The 20534-nt window shown below is 37.8% G+C and overlaps 2 protein-coding genes across 6 annotated transcripts; one reads left to right on the forward strand and one right to left on the reverse strand.

The window, feature by feature from the left end:
- Nucleotides 1–1496: 1496 nt before the first annotated feature.
- Nucleotides 1497–12466, reverse strand: LOC120784301 (UNC93-like protein MFSD11). Its single transcript, XM_040117993.1, has 13 exons — nt 12052–12466; nt 11464–11519; nt 11227–11334; nt 11046–11125; nt 9588–9684; nt 7395–7453; nt 7067–7211; nt 5932–5981; nt 4213–4278; nt 4008–4133; nt 3741–3915; nt 3496–3631; nt 1497–2284 (listed from the first exon to the last, which is right to left on the reverse strand). The coding sequence occupies exons 1-13, from the start codon at nt 12139–12141 to the stop codon at nt 2132–2134; spliced, it is 1341 nt and encodes a 446-aa protein (XP_039973927.1). The 5' UTR covers nt 12142–12466; the 3' UTR covers nt 1497–2131.
- On the forward strand, nt 11845–19806 carry ubfd1 (ubiquitin family domain containing 1). 5 transcript variants are annotated; one of them, XM_040118006.1, is made up of 8 exons: nt 11883–11960; nt 14547–14653; nt 16473–16745; nt 16847–17055; nt 17138–17203; nt 17343–17448; nt 17544–17626; nt 19069–19806. In XM_040118006.1, the coding sequence occupies exons 1-8, from the start codon at nt 11932–11934 to the stop codon at nt 19177–19179; spliced, it is 984 nt and encodes a 327-aa protein (XP_039973940.1). In that variant the 5' UTR covers nt 11883–11931; the 3' UTR covers nt 19180–19806. The 5 variants fall into 5 exon arrangements, with proteins under 5 accessions (XP_039973975.1, XP_039973940.1, XP_039973966.1 ...); XM_040118032.1 differs by lacking the exon at nt 11883–11960 and adding an exon at nt 13866–14447 and having other exon boundaries at nt 14650–14653; XM_040118041.1 differs by lacking the exon at nt 14547–14653 and having other exon boundaries at nt 11845–11960.
- The last annotated feature ends 728 nt before the right edge of the window (nt 19807–20534 follow it).

A 20534-nucleotide genomic window follows, 5' to 3' on the forward strand; every position in this document is an offset into this window, starting at 1 on the left:
GAATATATTTTGCATAAATAATGCAGTAGCTAAATCTAATCATAATGGAGAAAACTAGTTATACCAGATAAACCAGAGTCAGGCTAAAAGGTAACTAGCCCTGCTAGGCAGAGAAGCAGCAACTGCCCGCTTTGCATTCGCTGACTGAGGTGAACTTCACGTGATCCCATGTGGTTAGGTTATCTTCAAAATCGCACATTTAAATGTCTTTATTTTAAGGTCAATTTCTTAAACTAGCTCATACGTACAAATGGACAAGAGAGCTAAATAAGAAGCGAACATGTTTTTCTTGTAGATGCTGCGTTTCCTGCATCCCTTAGCTTGTTCAAACATACAGTGCAATATTGAAATGGTTTTTTTTTTTTTAGGTTTTGAGTGACAATAATAATCAGCCTGAAAAGGTATAAAGTTGAGGTTTTACAACTTAAAAATAGACAACAGAGTTTAAAAGTTCTCAAACTTCAAGCCCCTTTTTTTCTCAACCTCACTGCTCCAGTCAGTGCTCCCCGCTTTCGTAAGGCAGAAATCTAAGTGCTTATTGAAATTCAGATTATTTGCTGATAAACAAATATTAAATGATGAATAGCTGATAGATTTATCTTGACAGATTCCAGTGAAGTGCTGCTGCCGCCGAGTAACATAAGTAAAAAAGGGGTTTTTATAGTTGGGCTACATTACGATTTCTCAATTGAGAAACTATATGGATAAACAAACAGCTGATGCATAATACATGCCAGTGTGCAGGTAATCCAAGCCTAGGTACTTTCTTTACAAGGTTCTTTCTAAACCAATAATCTGAACCCCATCAGAATTTAACTCTGTGAGTAAATGCTATATACTTCACTTGGCCCATCAGTGCATTGTTGTTGTCAAGTAAGTGGCACAATTTACTTGAGATCACACAAAACTGCTTACTGTCATTATAATGTAATCAATATTCAATTACCAGTGAAGTAATGTGGGACCCCTGGGCCTGTAACCCTTTCTCCTCCACCTAGACCCTCTCTTCCTGTTCCTCATTTAATTAATGGCATTATGGATTTTGGCAAATCATGATCAAATCCTGTAGATTTACCTTGTCTTGTGATACAATAAAGCGAGTGCTGGGTGTACATTGGCCAAGTTATGGTGCGTGAAACCCACAATCCCATATTTTGGCCAGAACTTAATTGTTCGGGTGATGAAGCCGCAGGCTGAGGAGAACATTTAGGCAGTTCTGTGACTCAGTTCAGCCAAGGAAAAAAAAAATTAAAGTATGGGTAAAGACCAGAGAATGATTCTCCCAGATACCCTCAATATAAAGGTCATAAGCAACTTAACGAACAGTAAATATTCCCCTATATTAATATAGATTGAACCTTTTATGTCATTTGTTTTCAGTGGCCTTGACTGGCCTTGTTCTACATGAATACCACCTGAACCTGAACTACATGTTTATTATAGAGTGCTAAATAATACAATTAGTACATCCGCTTGACAGATTAAATTACATTAAATTAAAAATGCAAAATGCATAGAGCTTTATTCATCAAAGATTAACAAAACTGGGAGAAGACAATGACATTAGTGTGAGAATTTTACAAAAAAGTTAAGAACAATGATTGTCAGGCATTAATTAGTTAACATTTTTTTCTGAAAGACTGACAGTAACAATATTGCATTATTTTCATCTATTTTTTTTTACTAAACTGTCATTCTGTCAGTCATTCTGACAGCTTTAAAAGTTATAAAAGAACACTTTTAGATACATAAAATATTTTCAACAGTGACACTGTCTTTATTAACAAACCTGAGCTGGAAGTAATGCAGATTACGTACGAGATAAGTGGTTATTTTTACAATCCTACACTAAGATCAAGTGCAGTAGAAAATAGGGTAAATGATTAACGATCATATCGTGTAGCGTCGGGAATTAAAACAGAGAATGTGCAAGGTACAATCCAGGCTGACTGATAGCCATGCAATACTATTCAAAGGTTTTCTCAAGGCAACTTGGTTTCAGTTGTGGAATCAGTTCAAACTATTTTAAGTGTGAATGTTATCCAAATGTTTGCAACCTTCAGTGCATTAAAATAAAAAGAGATTATAAAATAACCCCTCACGAAATAAAAGATGCAAGATTGTTTTTTTTCTAATATTCCTGCAAATCTACAGAGAGGTTTTCCATCCTCTCCACCAGGAAGAAGCAGAGTGCTCCAGTGAAGCCCAGGATGACCATCAGCAGGAGCTGCCACATCAACAGGAAGTAACCGCTGTAGAAGAACGCCAACGCTGCAAAAACAGACTGACAAGGGGAAAACAGATTTTACTTAGTTTTCCTGTCTTGTCAGAGTAACTCTGTCTATTAATCAGCTAAGATGCCCTGCAACAGCTGACCCCCGACAATAGGAAGTAACACGTTAGTTTTTTCCCCCACCCGAGGTGGGCGAAGACCTCCCCCTACCCTGCCTCCGATTGGCTCTGACCCTGGCTCATTTGTCGCTAACCACCTCATCACTCATCTCACCACTCCCCAGGGTCCTCATGCCTAAACCTAACCCACCAGGCCAATCAAGAGGCATAGTAGGGCGGTTGTTCGCGCACCTCGGGTGGGGAAGAATAAAAATATTGCTACCGTTGGGATCCATTCACTGTCAGTTTGGGATCCACTGGGATCCATTCACTGTCAGCTGAATGGTACCATTGGTACATTTACTGGTCAGCTGACCATTCATTAAACCCCTCTCCCCAACAGCAATTGTCCAATCACTGCTTAGCAACCGTAACTAGGCATAGCAGGTCTGTCAACCTTTGTTCATGGGGCTTTAGTAAGAGCAATACTCAGTATATTAAGAGTTTTTAAGGTAGTGTCTTTTGAATAGCCTTCACAAAACCAAAAACACAAGACCGAAAGTGTAAGGAATGGATTACACTGTGTTTATCTCCCTAACATAAGCTGCAAATGTTAGCACGTAAGGCTAAACATTAGCATCCAAACCATTCAAGGGTTATGTCAGAATGAATAATAATTGTACTGAAATATTAAGGCTTTTTGCTTACGTTAGCTAACTAGTTAGGATAAGTTACTGCAGGTAAGGTTGTTGGCAAGAAAGTTCATAGGAGATTGCACAAATTTTAAAACTGAACTTTAATTTTTTTGCGCAATTAATTTATGCATAAATTTGAAAATAGTTTATTAGACCCACATTTCAATATGTTTATTATTTAACAAGTAATTGTTTTTACTGCATATACTACATCTAAATTATTATTATGTTCATGTTTTAATATTTATATATTGCAAAGAAAATACCACAACGTCTAGGTCTTTTTCTGGTTAGAGACCAATTTTGCAGCAAAGTAAAAGGGAGAGATTAAGAGGCGTATGTGGGTCTTGGTCTTTTCCTCTTTAATGGAGGTTCAGGTGAATTTATTTCACACTTGACAGGACAACATTTTAACCCAGCTTTGCTCGGCTCTGCTAACAATGTCTGAGAATTGGCAACTCAGGATTACCTGGATGAATTTGAAGATGGCAAAAGCAGGCGTGCTGTGTTCAGCATAAATACAGCCCAAGATGCTGTAGAGCTGTGTGTTGAAACAGCTGTCCCCAAGTCCAAGCAAGAAACTGCACAGCAGGGCAATAGATACACTGAGAGGGGGGAAAAGAGCACTTATTATTACATGATATTATCTTATTATCATGACACGCCTTCCTGATATTCATACCTTTTTTCTAAATTATCAGATAAATTAACAACCTTGGAGTTAAATACGGGTTCTTTTGGGTGGTGGTCTGAAAGACGACGGGGGCATCATCTGGGATGTTGAGGAATATTAAATAGAAAGCAACGAAGTGGACAACCATTCCCAGAAACACCACAGAGGTCCGTCTGAAGCGGTTGTTCCTACACAACAATCCGAACAAGCCCCCACCTGATGAGAGAGAACATTGTCCGCATGAGCCCAGTGATGTTTAGTGACTGTAAATCAACTGAGCAAGTTTTGATAGAGCGATGCAAACTTACCCACTATTTCTCCAATGCCTACCATGATCCCAGAGATCCCAATCAAGCCTTTAGCAGCTTGTCCAAAATGTGTAGTGGCTCCAATACATGTCCCATACACTCCACTGTAGAAAGATAGCTCGAGGCCTGGAGAACAAGAGGGGGCATGCCTTAGCTGCAAGCCTTAACTGGAGGTTAAAATACATGCATTCTCCATTGCACTTACCACTGTATGCCATGCAGGGACTCAGGAGCAGTATAGTTTTAGTCTTCAGAAGTTGCAGGATAGTTTCTGAACAGAAGGAGACACAAAACACTGTTTTGAAGTGCTAATAAGGACTATATTTCTAGCTCTTTACCTCTGTATTGAGCTCAGATAAAAATGTAGAACATAAGGCCCCATTTTCCTCTGACAATTAGAGTTCAATGCAGGTACAATATAAGAAAATAGTCTTTCTCGATAGAGTGGAAAAAGCCCCAACAGAGACTTTCACTCAGGAGGTTAGGGAGATTCAAATTTTAAAAGAAGAAATTCCTCTAGGTTTGTTTATATATGCCCGGGTGCCCTTTCTTGACATAAATCAGCAAGCATCTTTGCTGCAATGAAGGCAGGTGCAGGTACAGCAGAGTACCTAGTTGACAAAAAGAGATATAATCTGAAATAAACTCTCGCACAGGCAGTTTCTGTGTACTCTGTTGTAATGCTACAAGATTTATATCCACATGAAAGCAATTTTAACTTGAAGGAAAACAACGCTGCCTGTGACCGCCTGCTAGTTTTAGACCAACGGCAGTTAAATGTGTGAGTACTAGAAGTTACCTGCTGTATGCTAAATAAAGAAAAAAGACAAGCAAAATAACAGACCTCTGTAAGGGCTTTAGTGGCTTTTTCAGTAGTTTTCATATCAACTGTGAAAAATCTGTATCTCAGATGATACACATCTACATTGCAAGGAAAAAGCACAGTACCGCTTCTACTCCATGTGCATTTTTAGCCATGATAGCGGCATGGCTCCATGGATGGTAATGGCGGTCAGTCAGTCCGTCCACCACTTTCAATATCTCAACAGCTACTGGACGGATTGCCATGATATTTTTGTACAGACGTTCGTGGTCTCCATACGATGCATTCTAATGACTTTTGTGATCCTCTGACTTGTCCTCTAGTGCCACCATTAGGTTCACATTTCTGGGTATGAGTATAACGTAAACTGCTGGACTGGCCTGCTGTGAAATTTGATGCACAAACGCATGTTCCGTTTAGGAAGGATTAATATGACTTTGGTGATCCCCTCACTTTTCATCTAGTGCCATCATCAGGTGAGAATCTTGGTTTGACCATTGCTTTGGTTTGTGACTAAATATTTCCAAAACATCAGCTTTAGCCGCAAATCACTTTGTGCTAATTAGCAAATTTCATCAAATCAAACTGCGACTTTGGAATGTCACTGCCATTTAAATTTCACTACTACACTTCAAAAAAATTTTTTTTGGGGGGGTTCTAGGATTTTAAACTTTTTTGTTTTGTTTTGTTTTCCAAGATCTTCCTGGAGCTTCCAGTTCTTAGCATATTTTCAATTTCCTTTGTGCATTGCATTTCAGAAGAAAGGTGTACATCAACAGCACACACAAAAATCAATTGTGTTTAGTATGCACACTGTCTAGTTGGTATATACTTAATTATGTCACTTTTCCAATGTACACACAATACATACTAAAAACCTGCTTAGAATCAATATGGAGTATGGATTCGGGACACACTGCAGAATGCATGTCTATCTATATATATGTATGAACATCTATACATAATACAGCAAGTGCATGCTGATGCATGCATTTGCTCATTTACACAAAGTGTAAATGAGCAAATCCCAAGAATTATTTTAACAAACCAGGTGATATACACTATCAAATATGGTATTCCAAAAACACTAATAGAACTTACTTAATTCTGACTTGGCATCTTGCATGGCAGTGCTTGCTCTGTGCTTGTACCTAAACAACAGAAAATAAATCAATTTTAACTTCTTAGCAATGATACAACTTCCTTTGAGGGAAAAGCAGTTGAAGTAATTCAGAAATCTAAGAAACTTTAGCTGCGAAGAGATCACAAGACTTCCTCAAAATCCCAACAGAGTGCAAAACAGCACTTTTATAGAAAATAATTGCTTCCTATAGAATTCCTTCTTATGCTGCCTGAATCATGCACATACTCAAACTCAGCCCGTAAGCAAGGATCAAATACTTGCATCTAGGAGATACCCAAACAGTTTCTGAACACGACTGGCAACCGGAAGACAAACAGAAACAGGCTGAGAGAAAACGTTTCGTCCAAAATTAGGATCCTAACAAGATCTGTTTTTCAGCCTCCTCATGTTTTTCACAGATCTTATTTCCTGTCCGAAACATAATCTTGCATCTTTTTTTGGTCATGTACTTTTTCCACCGACTTTCAGCGGCCTTTGATGCCAGCCATGTTTTTTCTTTTTCTTTTTTCATCTCATGATTTGAGTCAAACTTTGTCCAGATTCAAGTCGTAGAAATTTCAATATGTCTGAAATATGTGGAGGGCTGTGTCTGAAGTGGTTGGGGTCTTAAACCGCTGTCACTCTCAAAGAGAAAGTGTCTGTCCCAGCCGTCCCAAATCTCCGATTGCACTCTGCTTGTATGAAGTGCTATGATTAGGCTTGACTCGGTCAAAACTGCAATACTCTGGTGAAAAACTGTCGGCCTAATTTTTGTGAAGGACAAGAGTGGTTTAAAACTGCAGAACTGTGGTGGTAAGTCATCTTGAAAACCCTTGGAAAATCCAAGGTAGGTTTTTTGAAAAATAACAATTTTTGCAGGTGGTTTGGTTGTAGCTAAACATGGTCCACTAGATGGAAGGTACATTATCAACTGTTTTGTTGTGTTTACTGTGCGATATTTTTACATTTCACATGAATCACAGTCCACTTTTTTTCATCACTTTAGGTTCATACCCACTGTCTCCCTTTCAGTAGTGTTTCAAAAATATTTATATATTCTGAGTAATTCCGTCAGACAACTGCGCAAATGGTGTAATTATCTAAAGGCTTTACATCATGCGAGTTGAGAGCAGCGACCGCCCTTCCTCGTCAGAGAGCATCTCCTCTTCGTGATGGCTCTTTCTCAACACCAGGAAGATGAGTGTACCAAGTATGGAGGCGACCAACAGGGACAGAAAGATGTTTTTCCTGCTGCTGTCTTAGAGAGGAAGATTAAAATACAATAATTTAATTAAAATACACAAGATGTGTTAACAACATTAAACTAGAGCATATTCTGAATAGCCAATCTCTCATATAATCCTCTTGATATCTCGCTTTCATCATCATGCTACATTTTCCTGTTATAGTCATGACAGTACTTACTCAGAGTTAACCCTACCTGATATCTCTGTTCTTCCGTTCCAGTTAAAATAAATGTAAAGATTGCCAAACAACATGCTGTAAATGAGACAACACTGGTCAATCAAATGTGTAAATGTCCAGCATGACATTAATGCAAATTAAAAAGGCATTTCACATCACATTTCATGACTTCTGGGTGAAAACCCTGTATCTCCAGAGTTGCGAATTTTCAAGTAAGTTGAAGAAACTTGGGTTTTTTCTCATGACACCATTTTCCATTTTTGCCTAAGTAAACCCTTTCAAAACTATTTGGGGAATTTGTAGCTGTTCTGGTGCTTCCAATCAAATTAGATGAGCTCCATCAGCAGGCAGAATTTTGCTCAGTGTCCTGGAATTACAGATGTTCAGATGTTCATGTCTCCTCAGTTTTCTGGAGTTTTGTAGCAAGTTTCAGATCAGGCAACTTCAACTGTTCTGGTTCACTCTCACCACTTTCATAGCTTCATTTTGAGCAGCAGGGAGCTGCTCTCAGCAAAAAAAGCTCTGAAAACCCTCTGTACACTACCTGCTCGGCACCAAACAGCAGACAGGCACAGTTAGTGACTAGCTGGTGAACGGCATTTAGCGGCTTAAGAGCCAGATATTTTTGTAAGAAGCTGGTAGAGACAAACAGCGCTAAAAAAACAAAACAAAAAAAACGGGAATATTGGACTTTGCCAGAAACATGGACTCCAAATGAATGTTAGTGTCGCTCCATAACTGCTGGATGTGTAAATAAGAAACTGTTTTCTAAAAAATGTGTCATATTATCTTAGGTAACTGTATATCGATTTTTGTGTTCACCGATTGTTTCTGCTGCCCCCAAATGGTCAAAAAAAAAAAAAAAATCAGTTACTGCAGGCTTGAGGATGAAGATCATGTGATATGACTTATAGTCCAGAACAGCAACTAAAACGACTAAATGGATTGTGTTGTTGTTTTGTCAACTGCTGTAATGTTTTTGAGATAACACGAGGCCGCCTTTCTTGGCAGCTTAAGAGACACATGGTTTTCACTTGACAAGAGCAAGATGCAATCCACCATGCTCTCATCCATCACGCTGAAACTAAAGTTCTTTGAATTCCTTAAAAAGCTCATATCGACCCCTCTACAAAACAAAGTCGCATTTTCTTCCCCAAAAATCATGCAGACACCACTTGGATCAATCAGGGAAAAGATAAATCATCCCTCAAAAGTTTGTCATTATCAGAGAAGCGATGTCTCAGAATGTTAATTTTAGTTTAAAGCCCGCAGTGCCATTAGTTGCGGATAGCAAGCTTAATGTGTATCAAACCTCTCGAGGCCTTACACAGCTTAAAATTTTGTGCAATTATTCTGCCCCAAAGCCTCAGTGAGGGATAACAGGGGTTATTCATAAAAGATAACACTGACTGCATTCTGCGCGCGTGTGTCTACAGGGCTGTGAAGAACTGATTCATACGTTTACTGCGGTGGCGATCACCACTGCGGAGTCAGATTAGCATTGCCCCATTGTGAGCTTTGGCGTAGGCGACAGCCAATGTAATTATTATACTAATTCAATTTGCATATTTTAGCGAATACAAATTAGTTGTCCAAGCCAGTGTGTAAGAGCGGTGGGCCAAACAAAAGAGATGAAAAGGCCAAAACTCTCACCTGCAGAACTCTGTGGTTTAAGAGGCTTGGGTGTTTTTATATTTTGCAGAGAAGCTAATGACTCACCGACAGATATGACAAGCTCTAACCCGAATTATCAAATATATTTTTAAAGCGTACAGTAATATCCTGTCAGGCTAAAAATACATACAGAACAAGATTTTGGCTGCTGCGGTGTAGTTATAGCTTTGATCAACTGAAATAGTTGCATCAAACAAAAAGAGAAACAAAAACATTATAAACAGGGTGATGAATTGTCTTTTATGCACTCGAATATAAAAATGGGAAGGAGTGATATAACGTGGCTAATTTATTAGCAGCTAATTTCAGATTTTTAGATTCTCAAATAAAAAAATGCATATTTAATTCACTAAAAGTTGCAGTTAAATCATTTCAGAGTGACACATACAGTATACCCAAGTATTAAAATGCAGTGTGGTTTAAATGAACCTTTTCAATGAAGTAATGCATGGAGTTAATAGTACTGGGACTGCGTCTATCACCACTGAATAGACTGAAAGACTAGAGTCTAACATTGGCGTCGGTGGCTGACTACCTGCACTGTAAGAGAGCCCAGAACATCCCAGTGTTCCTGTTGATAGTGGAGGCCTCTGAGTTCTCCACCAGAAAGTGTCCTTGAGCTGTCCACAGCACTGTTGGAAAGTTAGGAAGAGGGGTTGTTTCAGAGAGAAAAAAAAAAAATTAACCAGTCAGTTAATTGCCAACATGAAGTGGAAAGCTATCTTTCTGTGTTGGTAAGTAATGCATCTAACCACACAATAGCCCAGGGAAATGATAAAAAATTCATCACGCTGCAATGATTTCAGGCGGCATTAAAAACAGCCCCAAATCATTTTTCTTCATATTTTCCAGTAATCGCTCCGCAAAGAGCTGCTTTCTCTGTACTTTCACTAACATCTCTGAGCAAGCTCAAGGTGCTGCGCACTATTTACAGAAACAGCTCCTAACCCATTTAAAGTCTAATTTGGGATATACTGTTTATATGCATCGTCACATCCCAGTAATGATAATCCCTGTATGCATGATTAAACGCTCTTTGATATTAACACAGAAACTGAGCTTGCACAGGCTGCAAAAAACTGACAGGAACCAAGTTCAAGTATGTACGGGCCTCGGTATTTCTGAGCTATTGTTAATACACTGTGTCCCGCTCAAATGTGACTGAAAATGTAATGAACCAAACCAAAAAAGCGTAAACCTGCCTTTCTGAATAAAATCTGGCATATTAATAAACTGCAAGAAATGATTAGTTAATTATTCAATAAGTCAATCAAGAGAAAATTCATCACAAACTATTCTGATAATCGACTAGTTGTTTCTGTCATTTTTTTAAGCAAAAGTGCCTTAACATTCGCTGGTTTCAGCTTCTCAAATGTGACGATTAGATGCTTTTCTTTCTCATATATCATAGTCTTCGGATTTTGGACGTCACCTTGATATATAGAGGATTTTTCATTGTTTTCTGGCATTTTACAGACGAAATGATCATTCTAGAAAATAACCAACGTTTTTATTGATAATGAGAGTGATGTAAGATAAAATTCCAGATACCCTCATGAATAAGAGTAAATGTAACTAATATTAATACAGATGAAATATGCTGATGGACATTATAACCCAGGTTTCAGCTCACTGTATTATAATGTAAGGGGAAAGTAATGGAAAATAGATAAAGCTCCAGAACGAAAGAGAGTTGTGTGTAATGATTGTAATTTGGTCTAATTTTGAGAATTTTCATGGCGTTTCAAATTTTCACTTTTTTGAAAGAGTTTGTTGTTGTAATAGAAAGATGGTAATAACAAATAAGTACCAACAACAATGAAAATATTCGAATCTTCAACTCTTCCCCTCCCTTTGAGAACACATATCTCCAAACTTCATTTTTCCTATGCGCCTCAACTTGAATGTGTACGCAACACTACTGTGACTGAATATAAAAACAATTTCACATCTGACCAGATGTTGCAGGACAGTCCAAGGGAGAGGTACTTACTGGCCGCTCCTATGCCGATGAGCACAGAGGTCAAGTAAAAGGACCATACTGACGGGATGATGAACACAGCAATGTACCCACTACACACAAAACATGAGGAGCAGTCACTACAGACATGTTTCATCTTTCAGCTTTTTATCTTTGTCAGCGTCCTGTACGTAATTACCATGACAATGTTTACCTGTAAAGCAGGCCACTTAAAAACATGGTGATTTTTGGTCCAATTACTGTAACCACCGTTGGTGCAAGTAGATTTGAGAACGAAAAGACGCCATAGATGATTCCGAGACTGTAAAGGAGGCACAAATAGTTATTATTGCGGTTTCACATTAAAGGTTACTGGTTTATTGAAAATGAAAAGCAAGACGGCTCCTTTAAAACCACGCTGGGTTTGAGGATGTGGACCTGCCTGACCTACCTGTGGTACCCACTTCCAGTGAAAGTAGCGTTCTCCAGGCTTTTCACCACAGTTTGCTAAAAATAAGATAAAAAAAAATTACAGATAAAGATTTAAAAAACAAAAGAAAGAAGGTTAAGCACAGACTCGACTCAATGTAATTCCTCGTCGTTCGTCCGGTTTGATCATTTCACTGACCATTGAGGAAAATCAGAAACACGAGATGCACATGACACACAGATCTGATTGCAAAGCATTGAATCCATAATGATTATATCGTTTTTACGCGCGTTTTGACCAAACATATTTAGAAATCGCACACTTGTGAGGGAAAAAAAATGCTATTTACATAGTTACACGTGTGTAAGAGCGTTTCGAGTGGGTTTCCCGGAGCTAGGAGGCAGGAAATCGGTGCCATCCATTAAGAGAATCAGACCTCAACGCAGTACAGTGTGTACATGCGTTGTTGAAAATGAACAGACCAAATAAATGCTGACTGTCGGTGTAAGACGGTTTGGGTGAGTTTAAACCCAGTATTAAGTATTTTTTTGTTGTTGTTGCTGCTGTTTTGTTTTTGTTTTGTTTTTTGTTTTGTTTTTGTGAACTTACTTCGATGTTCCCACAAGTGGTGAAGGCGGTGAAAATGAACAAAAACCCCACACCCAAAATCACAACGTTGAAAGTCCTGCGGTCTGCCATGGCTTTTTTTTTCCTCAGTCGTCCTGGCGACGCATTTTTTTACGTTTATCGCCACCGGCAGTGTTGCGTTGCGCTGTCGACTCGCACGAGCTACAGCTCCGGCGACAGACTCCCGCACGGACTCGCCGAGGACTCGGGCGACTCCATTTGGAACGAAGTCGCGCCAGTAAAGTTGACTTCGCCGACGGCTTTAGTTACAGTTTAGTGCGCGAACCGCAGGGGGGAGAGGAAGAGTAGCGGGGAGCAAGGGACACAGGTAGAAGACAGCTGATATGAGGACACTTCCCTCCTATCATACCAACGTACGCATGACAACTTGTGACTTTAATTAAAAGCACTTTTTTTTTTTCTATCTTTTTTTTTTTTTTTTTCGGGGGGGGAGGGTTCACTTTTTCTTCTTCGACGTCTTCTTTATGGTTGTCGACACCCGCCCGCTGCTTCTTCTTCTACTTTTGCAGTTTGGAATAATTTTACGCTCATTTAGCGTTGCTGCCTTCCAGAGGTCACCAGGAGGACCATCCTCCCATGAGAGGGAAAACTATGACGATGAAGACTTTTCGAAATTTTAGTGTCATTGTGATGTGACACCTTTAGTTACTTTACTGCTATATATAGACTCTTTGTTATAAATTAAAGTACCCGACAGTATGAACGAGAAGGGCTGAAAAAATTGGTTGATTAATTGATTAGTCGATTGACGGGAAAAAAATCAATTGGCAACCATTTTGATCGTTCAAGTCATCTCTCAAGCAAAAATGCAGAATTCCGAGGATTTTTTTTTATTTTTGCTCTTCCTTTTTTAATAATTTTAGTTTATTTTTAATAATTTTGAGGTTTGGATTATTGTGGGACAAAACAACGCACTTTGAAAGTGTCGCCTTTGGGTAATGGCATTTCATTTTCAATTTTCTTCTGAATTTTTACAAACCAAACAATCAGTTGATTAATCCAGAAAATAACAATTGGATTCATTCATAATATAAATTGCAGTCCTGTAGAAAACAGTTAAAAAATAATCTCCACCTCAACAAAATACAGCAGTAAAACGCTGCTTACACATTAATGCATGAGCAATAATAATCTAATATATAATAAGATTTCAGTCACATGGGCCATTTTCTGCATTGACCACTTTTAGTTTTGATACTTCACATGTTCTTGCTTATACTTATATACTTTTACTTAAGTAAGATTTGAAATGCAGGACTCTCCCCTTAGAGTATTTTTACAGTGTGGTATTAGTACTTAAAAAAAGGATCTAAATAGGCCTACGTTTTCCCCCACTGGGGTTTAATGTTAAAAAATTGTATTTTTGCGGTGCTCTAACGTCAGAGAGTGCTTCAAAATGAATAAAGTAACACAGATCCACTCTAGACATAAAAATACCTAGGTAAATATACCAAAATGTATGGAATTTTAAAAGCTAAATCAAATATAAGATTAATATGAGGAATTAGATCTCTATTTTTTAAGTCAAACAACACACAGAAATTAAAATTGCAGTTCTGTCATTTCTCTGTTATTATCTCTATAATTATTTTTATATTGTAGTCTCATTGACTGACTGATAATCAGTTGCCAATCTCAAAGAACCCATTCAAAAACTATAATTATAATCATGCCTGCAGTTTCCACGTGATGAGGGACTCAGAGAACAATTGTGAACGATTGTGAATGATCATGAAAGATAAAATAGGAAAAGCTTATTCATCTCATTTTTCAGCTTGAGGCGTTTAATATGAATTTGAGAGATGGTTTAACTATAAGTGTAGTACAGTGGCGTGGAAATTGGGTAAGTGAACCAATTTCTCAAATCGTTGTAAAGCCAATAAACAGTAACCCAATCTTAAAGCTGTTGTTGGAGATCCCTCATAAAATCCAATAGTCAGCGATAATGCACCATTTTAAATCTGGAACGTCATACAATGTAAAAGAAGAAGAAAAACTTAACCAATAGCCACTCAGTAAAGTGCCACCTCTTGGTGTCTGCTTTTGCTGCCACAACAACAAAGAAGCGTGGCGACGCGAGAGCATTCAATACCACTCACTTCCGTGTTGGCTAAAATTCCCGTCTGTGGCTACATTACACAGTTTGTATTTTCAGTGATTCTAATGAAAATCTTTGTTTTGCGACGGCCTTATTTTACTAGATCACGTTTACATTGTATTTGCTTTATCATAAATTCCACTGTTGTTATGATAAAACAACTTAATTTGCAGTAGTTTTTCGTAGGCGCATGCGCATTTCCTTTCTGTGTTTCTTTTCAACGGCTAACTGAAACTATAAATGCTTTAACGTTGTGACGGTAAGTAAAGCTATACTTGTTATGTCAATTTAAAACATCTACTGAATTTTCTTTGTGTTATTTTGTTACACGTAAATGCACGCATGAGGACGACTTTAGCTCTAGTGGACTTGTGCTTCCCGATATCGGATCTCATCCTGCTCTCTGTAATCTCTTTGCCACAACCTACAACAAATTGTACACAATCATCATGGCGACGCAGGATGGTGGGTATTGAGAAAATATAGCAGTGTTTTCTTCCTATCTTTACATTGAGCTTAAACACTGTTAATGAAATAACACACACTTCTAACTGACGTGTGAATGTACGATGCTATTAATGCGATGTAATGTAAATTTACGTCTATCCGATACGTTATTCTTTAAATGTTCACCAGTGTTGTAGCTAGCTTACGTTAACGTTTTCTAACATCACTTAAATTTAACTAGATCTGTGGAGGACAAAGGTTCACGTGAAGCTTTAATCGGTGTTGTGTCTGAATTGGTTAACTTTAGCTGTGAAAGAGCTCACTAAATATGATTAAGTTATGAATGGTAACGACGAAGTACCAACATACTATGTGTTAGTTTAACGTTACCAGTTTTGTAACCAGTTAGGCCATACGTATTACAAGAGCAAGTGTTTCGCGAGTATATATTTTTGGACAAAAATAATATGTGCTTTGGTTGAGGCGTGGTTCGCTTTTATTTAGCCCCTCGCCTAACAGAGAAGTAAAAACTGCTCCCTAGATGAGGAAAAAAAGAGGGATGGAAAGAGCTAGAACGACCACGAGAGCGAGAGAGAGAGAGAGGGTGAGCAGAAAAACGAAACTAGACTTCATTACACACTTTATACTGTTCACTGTAGTTACATTTCCATACTTTAGCTGCTTATTGTGTGGAAGCAAGGGGAAATGCATACATACAAATGTATTTTTACTCCTCAAAAGACAGCAGCCAGGAGTTTAAACAAACTGCTCATTGAGAACCAACGAAACCGCAGCTAATTAAAGTAAAGGCTCCTAAATTTAGACATTTTGGTAGTTTTCAAGTGGTACAAATCCCGTATAAAGTCAGAAAAGAATTACTCCCATAAGGTTGTTTTAAAATAGCAGAGAGATAAAATGACTTGAGAGGAAGGTGCATGTTTAAAAAGTGAGCTGGGTTTCCCCAAGGAACTTTTTTTTAGCAGAAGCGGTAACCCACATCTTTACTTGTGATCAGCTTAGTTTTGATATGACTGCCTGAACAATAGGAACGGTCAATGAATCTGCTCTTTATTCTTTTATTTCATAAAAGTTGAATTGCTTCGATGTTAGTGAAGCTGATCCACCTCTGCTATAAAACACTGTGGCACACCATGATAAGGACCAATATTAAAAATCAGCATTTCAGTTAAGGCAGTGAATTTATGTAGCAGCTGTAGTGAGGACATGACAATGTATAGCACCCTTTTAAAGTAATAAAAAATTTATTTTTAAATAACTTTCTTAACAAAAATAAAAATGTAGGATCAAAATGGCATGTTGGCATTAGTATGATAGGAATATTGACCTTTTTTGTCAGGTTTTAAGAGGTGTAATAAATTGTAGCCTTAGCATCCACCTTTTAGCCCATCTTTTCTGTTGTGTTATTATGTTGTATTGTTTGGTACTGTGCTGTTTTTTTGGGATTCATTGCCTTGTCTCAATGTTTGTGTAATTAGTTACATATTAAAATGAATTTCAATTTCACTTTGAAAAACCAAACTGAAGCGTAACATGATTGAGTCATAGGTTATTGTGGTTACTACACAGAAGGAAGAGCAGATACTTTTCCTTGAAACACAGTAATCAGTCAGTCTATAGATTGCATGTACTGTACACTATTTTAAATTATTGTTGCAAGACACGTGCTCGCTGACTATCTCTGTGGTAAGTAGGACATGCTAGATGTATATATGAATATTGCATCTGCGAGAAATGTGGGATATCCTTTTCTGAGATTTAACAACTTTTTTAGAATTTAATTTAATGGATCTAAATCAGTTTTTTCATGCTCTGCCAGGAAGTGAAGAAGTCATAATGGAAACTGAGGCAAAGCCAAAAGAAACTGAACCACTAGGTGAAGATGCTGAAAAAAGTGAGGCAGAAACTACGTCTCACACAGATGCAGGAAACGCCACAACTCAGGACTCTAGTATTAGCAATGGAGATGACGCAGATGATAAACAGGAGAGGGTGGACTTGAAGATTATCTGGAACAAGAATAAATATGATCTGAAAATTCCTGTTGATAGCACTGGAGCCAAACTAAAAGAGAAGATCCATTCACTCACTGGTAAGAGCACACAATAGTTGACCTTAGACTAAATGTTGCAATGCTTGAGAGTAACAGTGAATCACAAAGACTTAAAGCTTAATGACTGTTCATCATTTTAGGTCTTCCACCGGCAATGCAGAAAGTGATGTACAAAGGGTTGCTTCCAGAAGACAAGACGCTACGTGAAATAAAGATTACAAATGGTGCAAAAATAATGGTGGTAGGATCTACAATAAATGATGTATTAGCTGTGAATACACCGAAAGAGGTCATTCAGCAGGAAGTTAAAGCTGAAGAAAATAAGAAAGAGCCTTTATGCAGGCAAAAGGTAAGCTTAATGACATTTCTGCAGAACCGAGTAAAATATTTATGGAGGTTTTGTGATTGTTAAACCTGCACTGTTATTTCAGCAACACAGGAAAGTTTTGGACAAAGGTAAACCAGATGACATAATGCCAGCTATTAAAGGAGCAAAGGTGAGAGAAGAAGAAGGGAGATCAATCCCTATTTTTGTTTGTCTTGTATTGACTGCCACAGCAGTTAGAAGCAGTTGTCACTGATATATGTTTAACATGTAACCAGACGCAGGGAGTAACTGCTTTGTCCCCCTAAAAGGAACGATTACCTACAGTGCCTTTATCCGGAATGTATAACAAGTCCGGAGGAAAAGTTAGACTCACATTCAAACTGGAGCAGGATCAGTTGTGGATCGGAACAAAGGGTGAGATTACAGATGGTGTTTTTTTGCTAAATTCCCTGCAACACAAAGATACTGATGATTGAATTCTATTCATTTTTGTGTATTTTCCTCTACAGAGAGAACGGAGAAAGTCCCAATGGGCTCCATTAAAAATGTAGTGTCTGAACCCATTGAAGGCCAGGAGGACTATCACATGATGGTAACTGTTCTTGCTGCTACCTGCATTTCAGAATGATCTGATTTCTAAAAAATTCAAATGCTAAATGCTCAGAGGCCAAAATAGTTGTGCGTATGGGTCATGCCACTGAACCACGCTAAGAAGGTAAATATCATAATTTTGAAATTCATCTCGATACACTCAATTTATTTAGTTTATCTATAAAAGGACTTGTGTAAGTAAAAAGTGCAGGTTGAGCTGTTCACTGATGTCACTGCAGTATGTGCACATCGTGGGGTCATCATTTGCTGTTTTGGGCTCTGTAGTGGCGCAGTAAATGTCAGTGCCTTCACTAGATTAACCTTTCTCTAAAGGTCTTCCTTTTCTCCATTGTCAGCAAAATAGAAGCATTGAGAGAAGTAACGTCAGTTAATCAAGTAGTGTCAAGAAGATCAAGATCTTTTTTTTTAAAGAGAAGAAAAATTGTACAGCATAACAGCATTTATATAGAGAATATAAAGTTTAGGAGAACGTTCAGTTGATAATTCTGTCACCTGAATAACTGATGTCTTTTCAAACTGCATGTTTTACCAAAGGAGGTCCTATAGCTGTATTTTACAAAAGCATTTCATATCTCATATTGGTATTCTATACATTTCACATGATTATGAAGTAAACAAAACCAGAAAATGAACTATTGCAAATCGAAGTAATCTGATATTTGTCATCCTAGTACAAACTGACATTTACATAGTACAACCGTGAATTTCACAGCAGCTAGCCACATGTGCATTTAAACAAGTATGATGAGTCAACATCTAAAGTTACTGTAAAAGTACAAATTTAAAGACATTTCTACGTATTCCTGCTTCCTTGTTGTTGGGGTTTACTACCAACTCCAATTGACTGAACATGAAAGTAATATTGAACCTTGTAGCCAATAAAAATGTGTGGTCATTTAACCATTATACTGATCTAGATCAATGTGGTTTTACACCTGTAATGTAAAGATATTATATCCTGACGCAGAATAGTGTAATCACAATGATACAGGTTGGTGTTTTTAATGTTTCGGTTCAAAAACGAAACATGATGTCAGCTACATGCTCAAAGCATGTTCCGACATCACTGAGGAGTTGAAAATGTATGAGGAGTAGATGAGGATGATTTAAAATTTCAGTGGGCAGAAAGCTTTTATTCCAGTCATTGGTATCAGTGATCCACTCTAAATGTAACAGCAGCATGAATGATTGTGAAAGTCAGTAGTAGTTTTTGCAGTGCTTAATGGCTGTCGGAGTGTTAAAGTGGGCTGCAATATAGTGCAAAGGAATTAACTTAAGTATGCCTAACTATCATGTCCTGTTTTATGATGTGCCTTTAAAACCAATGCTTTATATTTATAGACTTGTGTTTTTGTTTTTTCCCAGAATTTGAACAGATGTGAAAGCATGTTATTTGCTTACCATTTTTTCCCACCTTTGTAGGCTTTTCAGTTGGGTCCAACAGAAGCCTCTCAATATTGGGTCTACTGGGTGCCTGCACAGTTTGTCGATGCAATCAAAGACACAGTCCTTGGAAAATGGCAGTATTTCTAATGTGCCTCTTTTTTGACAATGATGAACTGGGATTGAGAGGAGGAGCCAATGACAAATGAAACTGGAGTCAATAGTGAAGCTTAAGGAACTTCTTGGAATATATTTGAAGGAAACGGACGGATGCCTGTGGACTAATCATATTCTTTTTAGGCTAAAAGTGCACTATGTGGCAGCATAACATTTCTCAGCCCCGTTGATCATTCAAGGTTTGCAGCAAGTCCAAGGGAAAACAATGAAACAATTGTACAGAAATTGCTAACACTTTTCTTCAGTTATTCTTAAAGAAATAAAACTTATTTAATGAAATGAAATCACTAGGACATCGTTGTTTGTTCTGTCTGTGTTCAGTGTTGAATCCACCCAAAATTTGTTGTAATTTATTTTTGATCCATTTTGTGTGGAACCCCAGTTTTGCACATCTTGACAATGCAGTACAATTTCTGTTTGCAAAACTGGTCAAACTGTCTAGTTGCACAGGGACTTTGAGTGAACAGCCATTTTCTGGTCCTGCCACAAACTGTGAATTAGATTGAAGTCTGGACCTAAGGCAATTCCTGTGTTGTTTTGGTTTTATGTTGGTTTTGGGTCGTTGTCTTGGTGAAAAATAAATCTCCCATGTAGCAGTTTCCTTGCGGGCTACAGCATATTTTATTATTTCAGTACAGCATGACAGATTAATGAAACAGCCCTGTATTTTAAAACATGAAAATTACAGCAGCGTCATTGCAGTTTATTTTTAAAGCAATATTTTATCCAAAAGTATGCATCAAAGTGAATTGGTGTTTGCTCTTCCTACCAATAGCTCAACATTAGTCATCCCTTAAATTTGCACTTCACAACAACATTGAGACCGATATTGCAGAGACTGATGACGAATAACACAATACTCTTAAATCGGGTACTATAGCTCTAAAGACATGCGATTTGTTATCTCTTAAAAAAAACTCTTCCCTTTGGCAGATTAGATCTCCCTTGGGCTCATATCATGTATATTTTTCTTAGTCTCACATCCATTCTAATAAAAACAAATGAATTGAAATCAAAATCCAATGTGAAGCCAAAATTGAAAGCCACAGCGTGCAACAATTGTTACCCTCTGACTTGAATGTCATAAAAGGTGATAACTGCAAAATTACCAATAGAGATACTACTAAAGTAACTGTCGTCAAACATTTAAAAAAAACTATATAAAGGTCCCACCTGACGATCTACTGTAAAATTAATAATTGGTAGTGTAGTTCTTAATTCACAACTTATTCAAAAATACTCATGTATTTTATTCTCAAAAAGGAATTTTACACTAATTTGTCCTCTGGCAAGGCGGTCAACTGCCAAAAAGCCCCGGGCTCACTACA

Source organism: Xiphias gladius, chromosome 3, assembly GCF_016859285.1.
Source record: "Xiphias gladius isolate SHS-SW01 ecotype Sanya breed wild chromosome 3, ASM1685928v1, whole genome shotgun sequence".
NCBI classification, from domain to species: Eukaryota; Metazoa; Chordata; class Actinopteri; order Istiophoriformes; family Xiphiidae; genus Xiphias; species Xiphias gladius.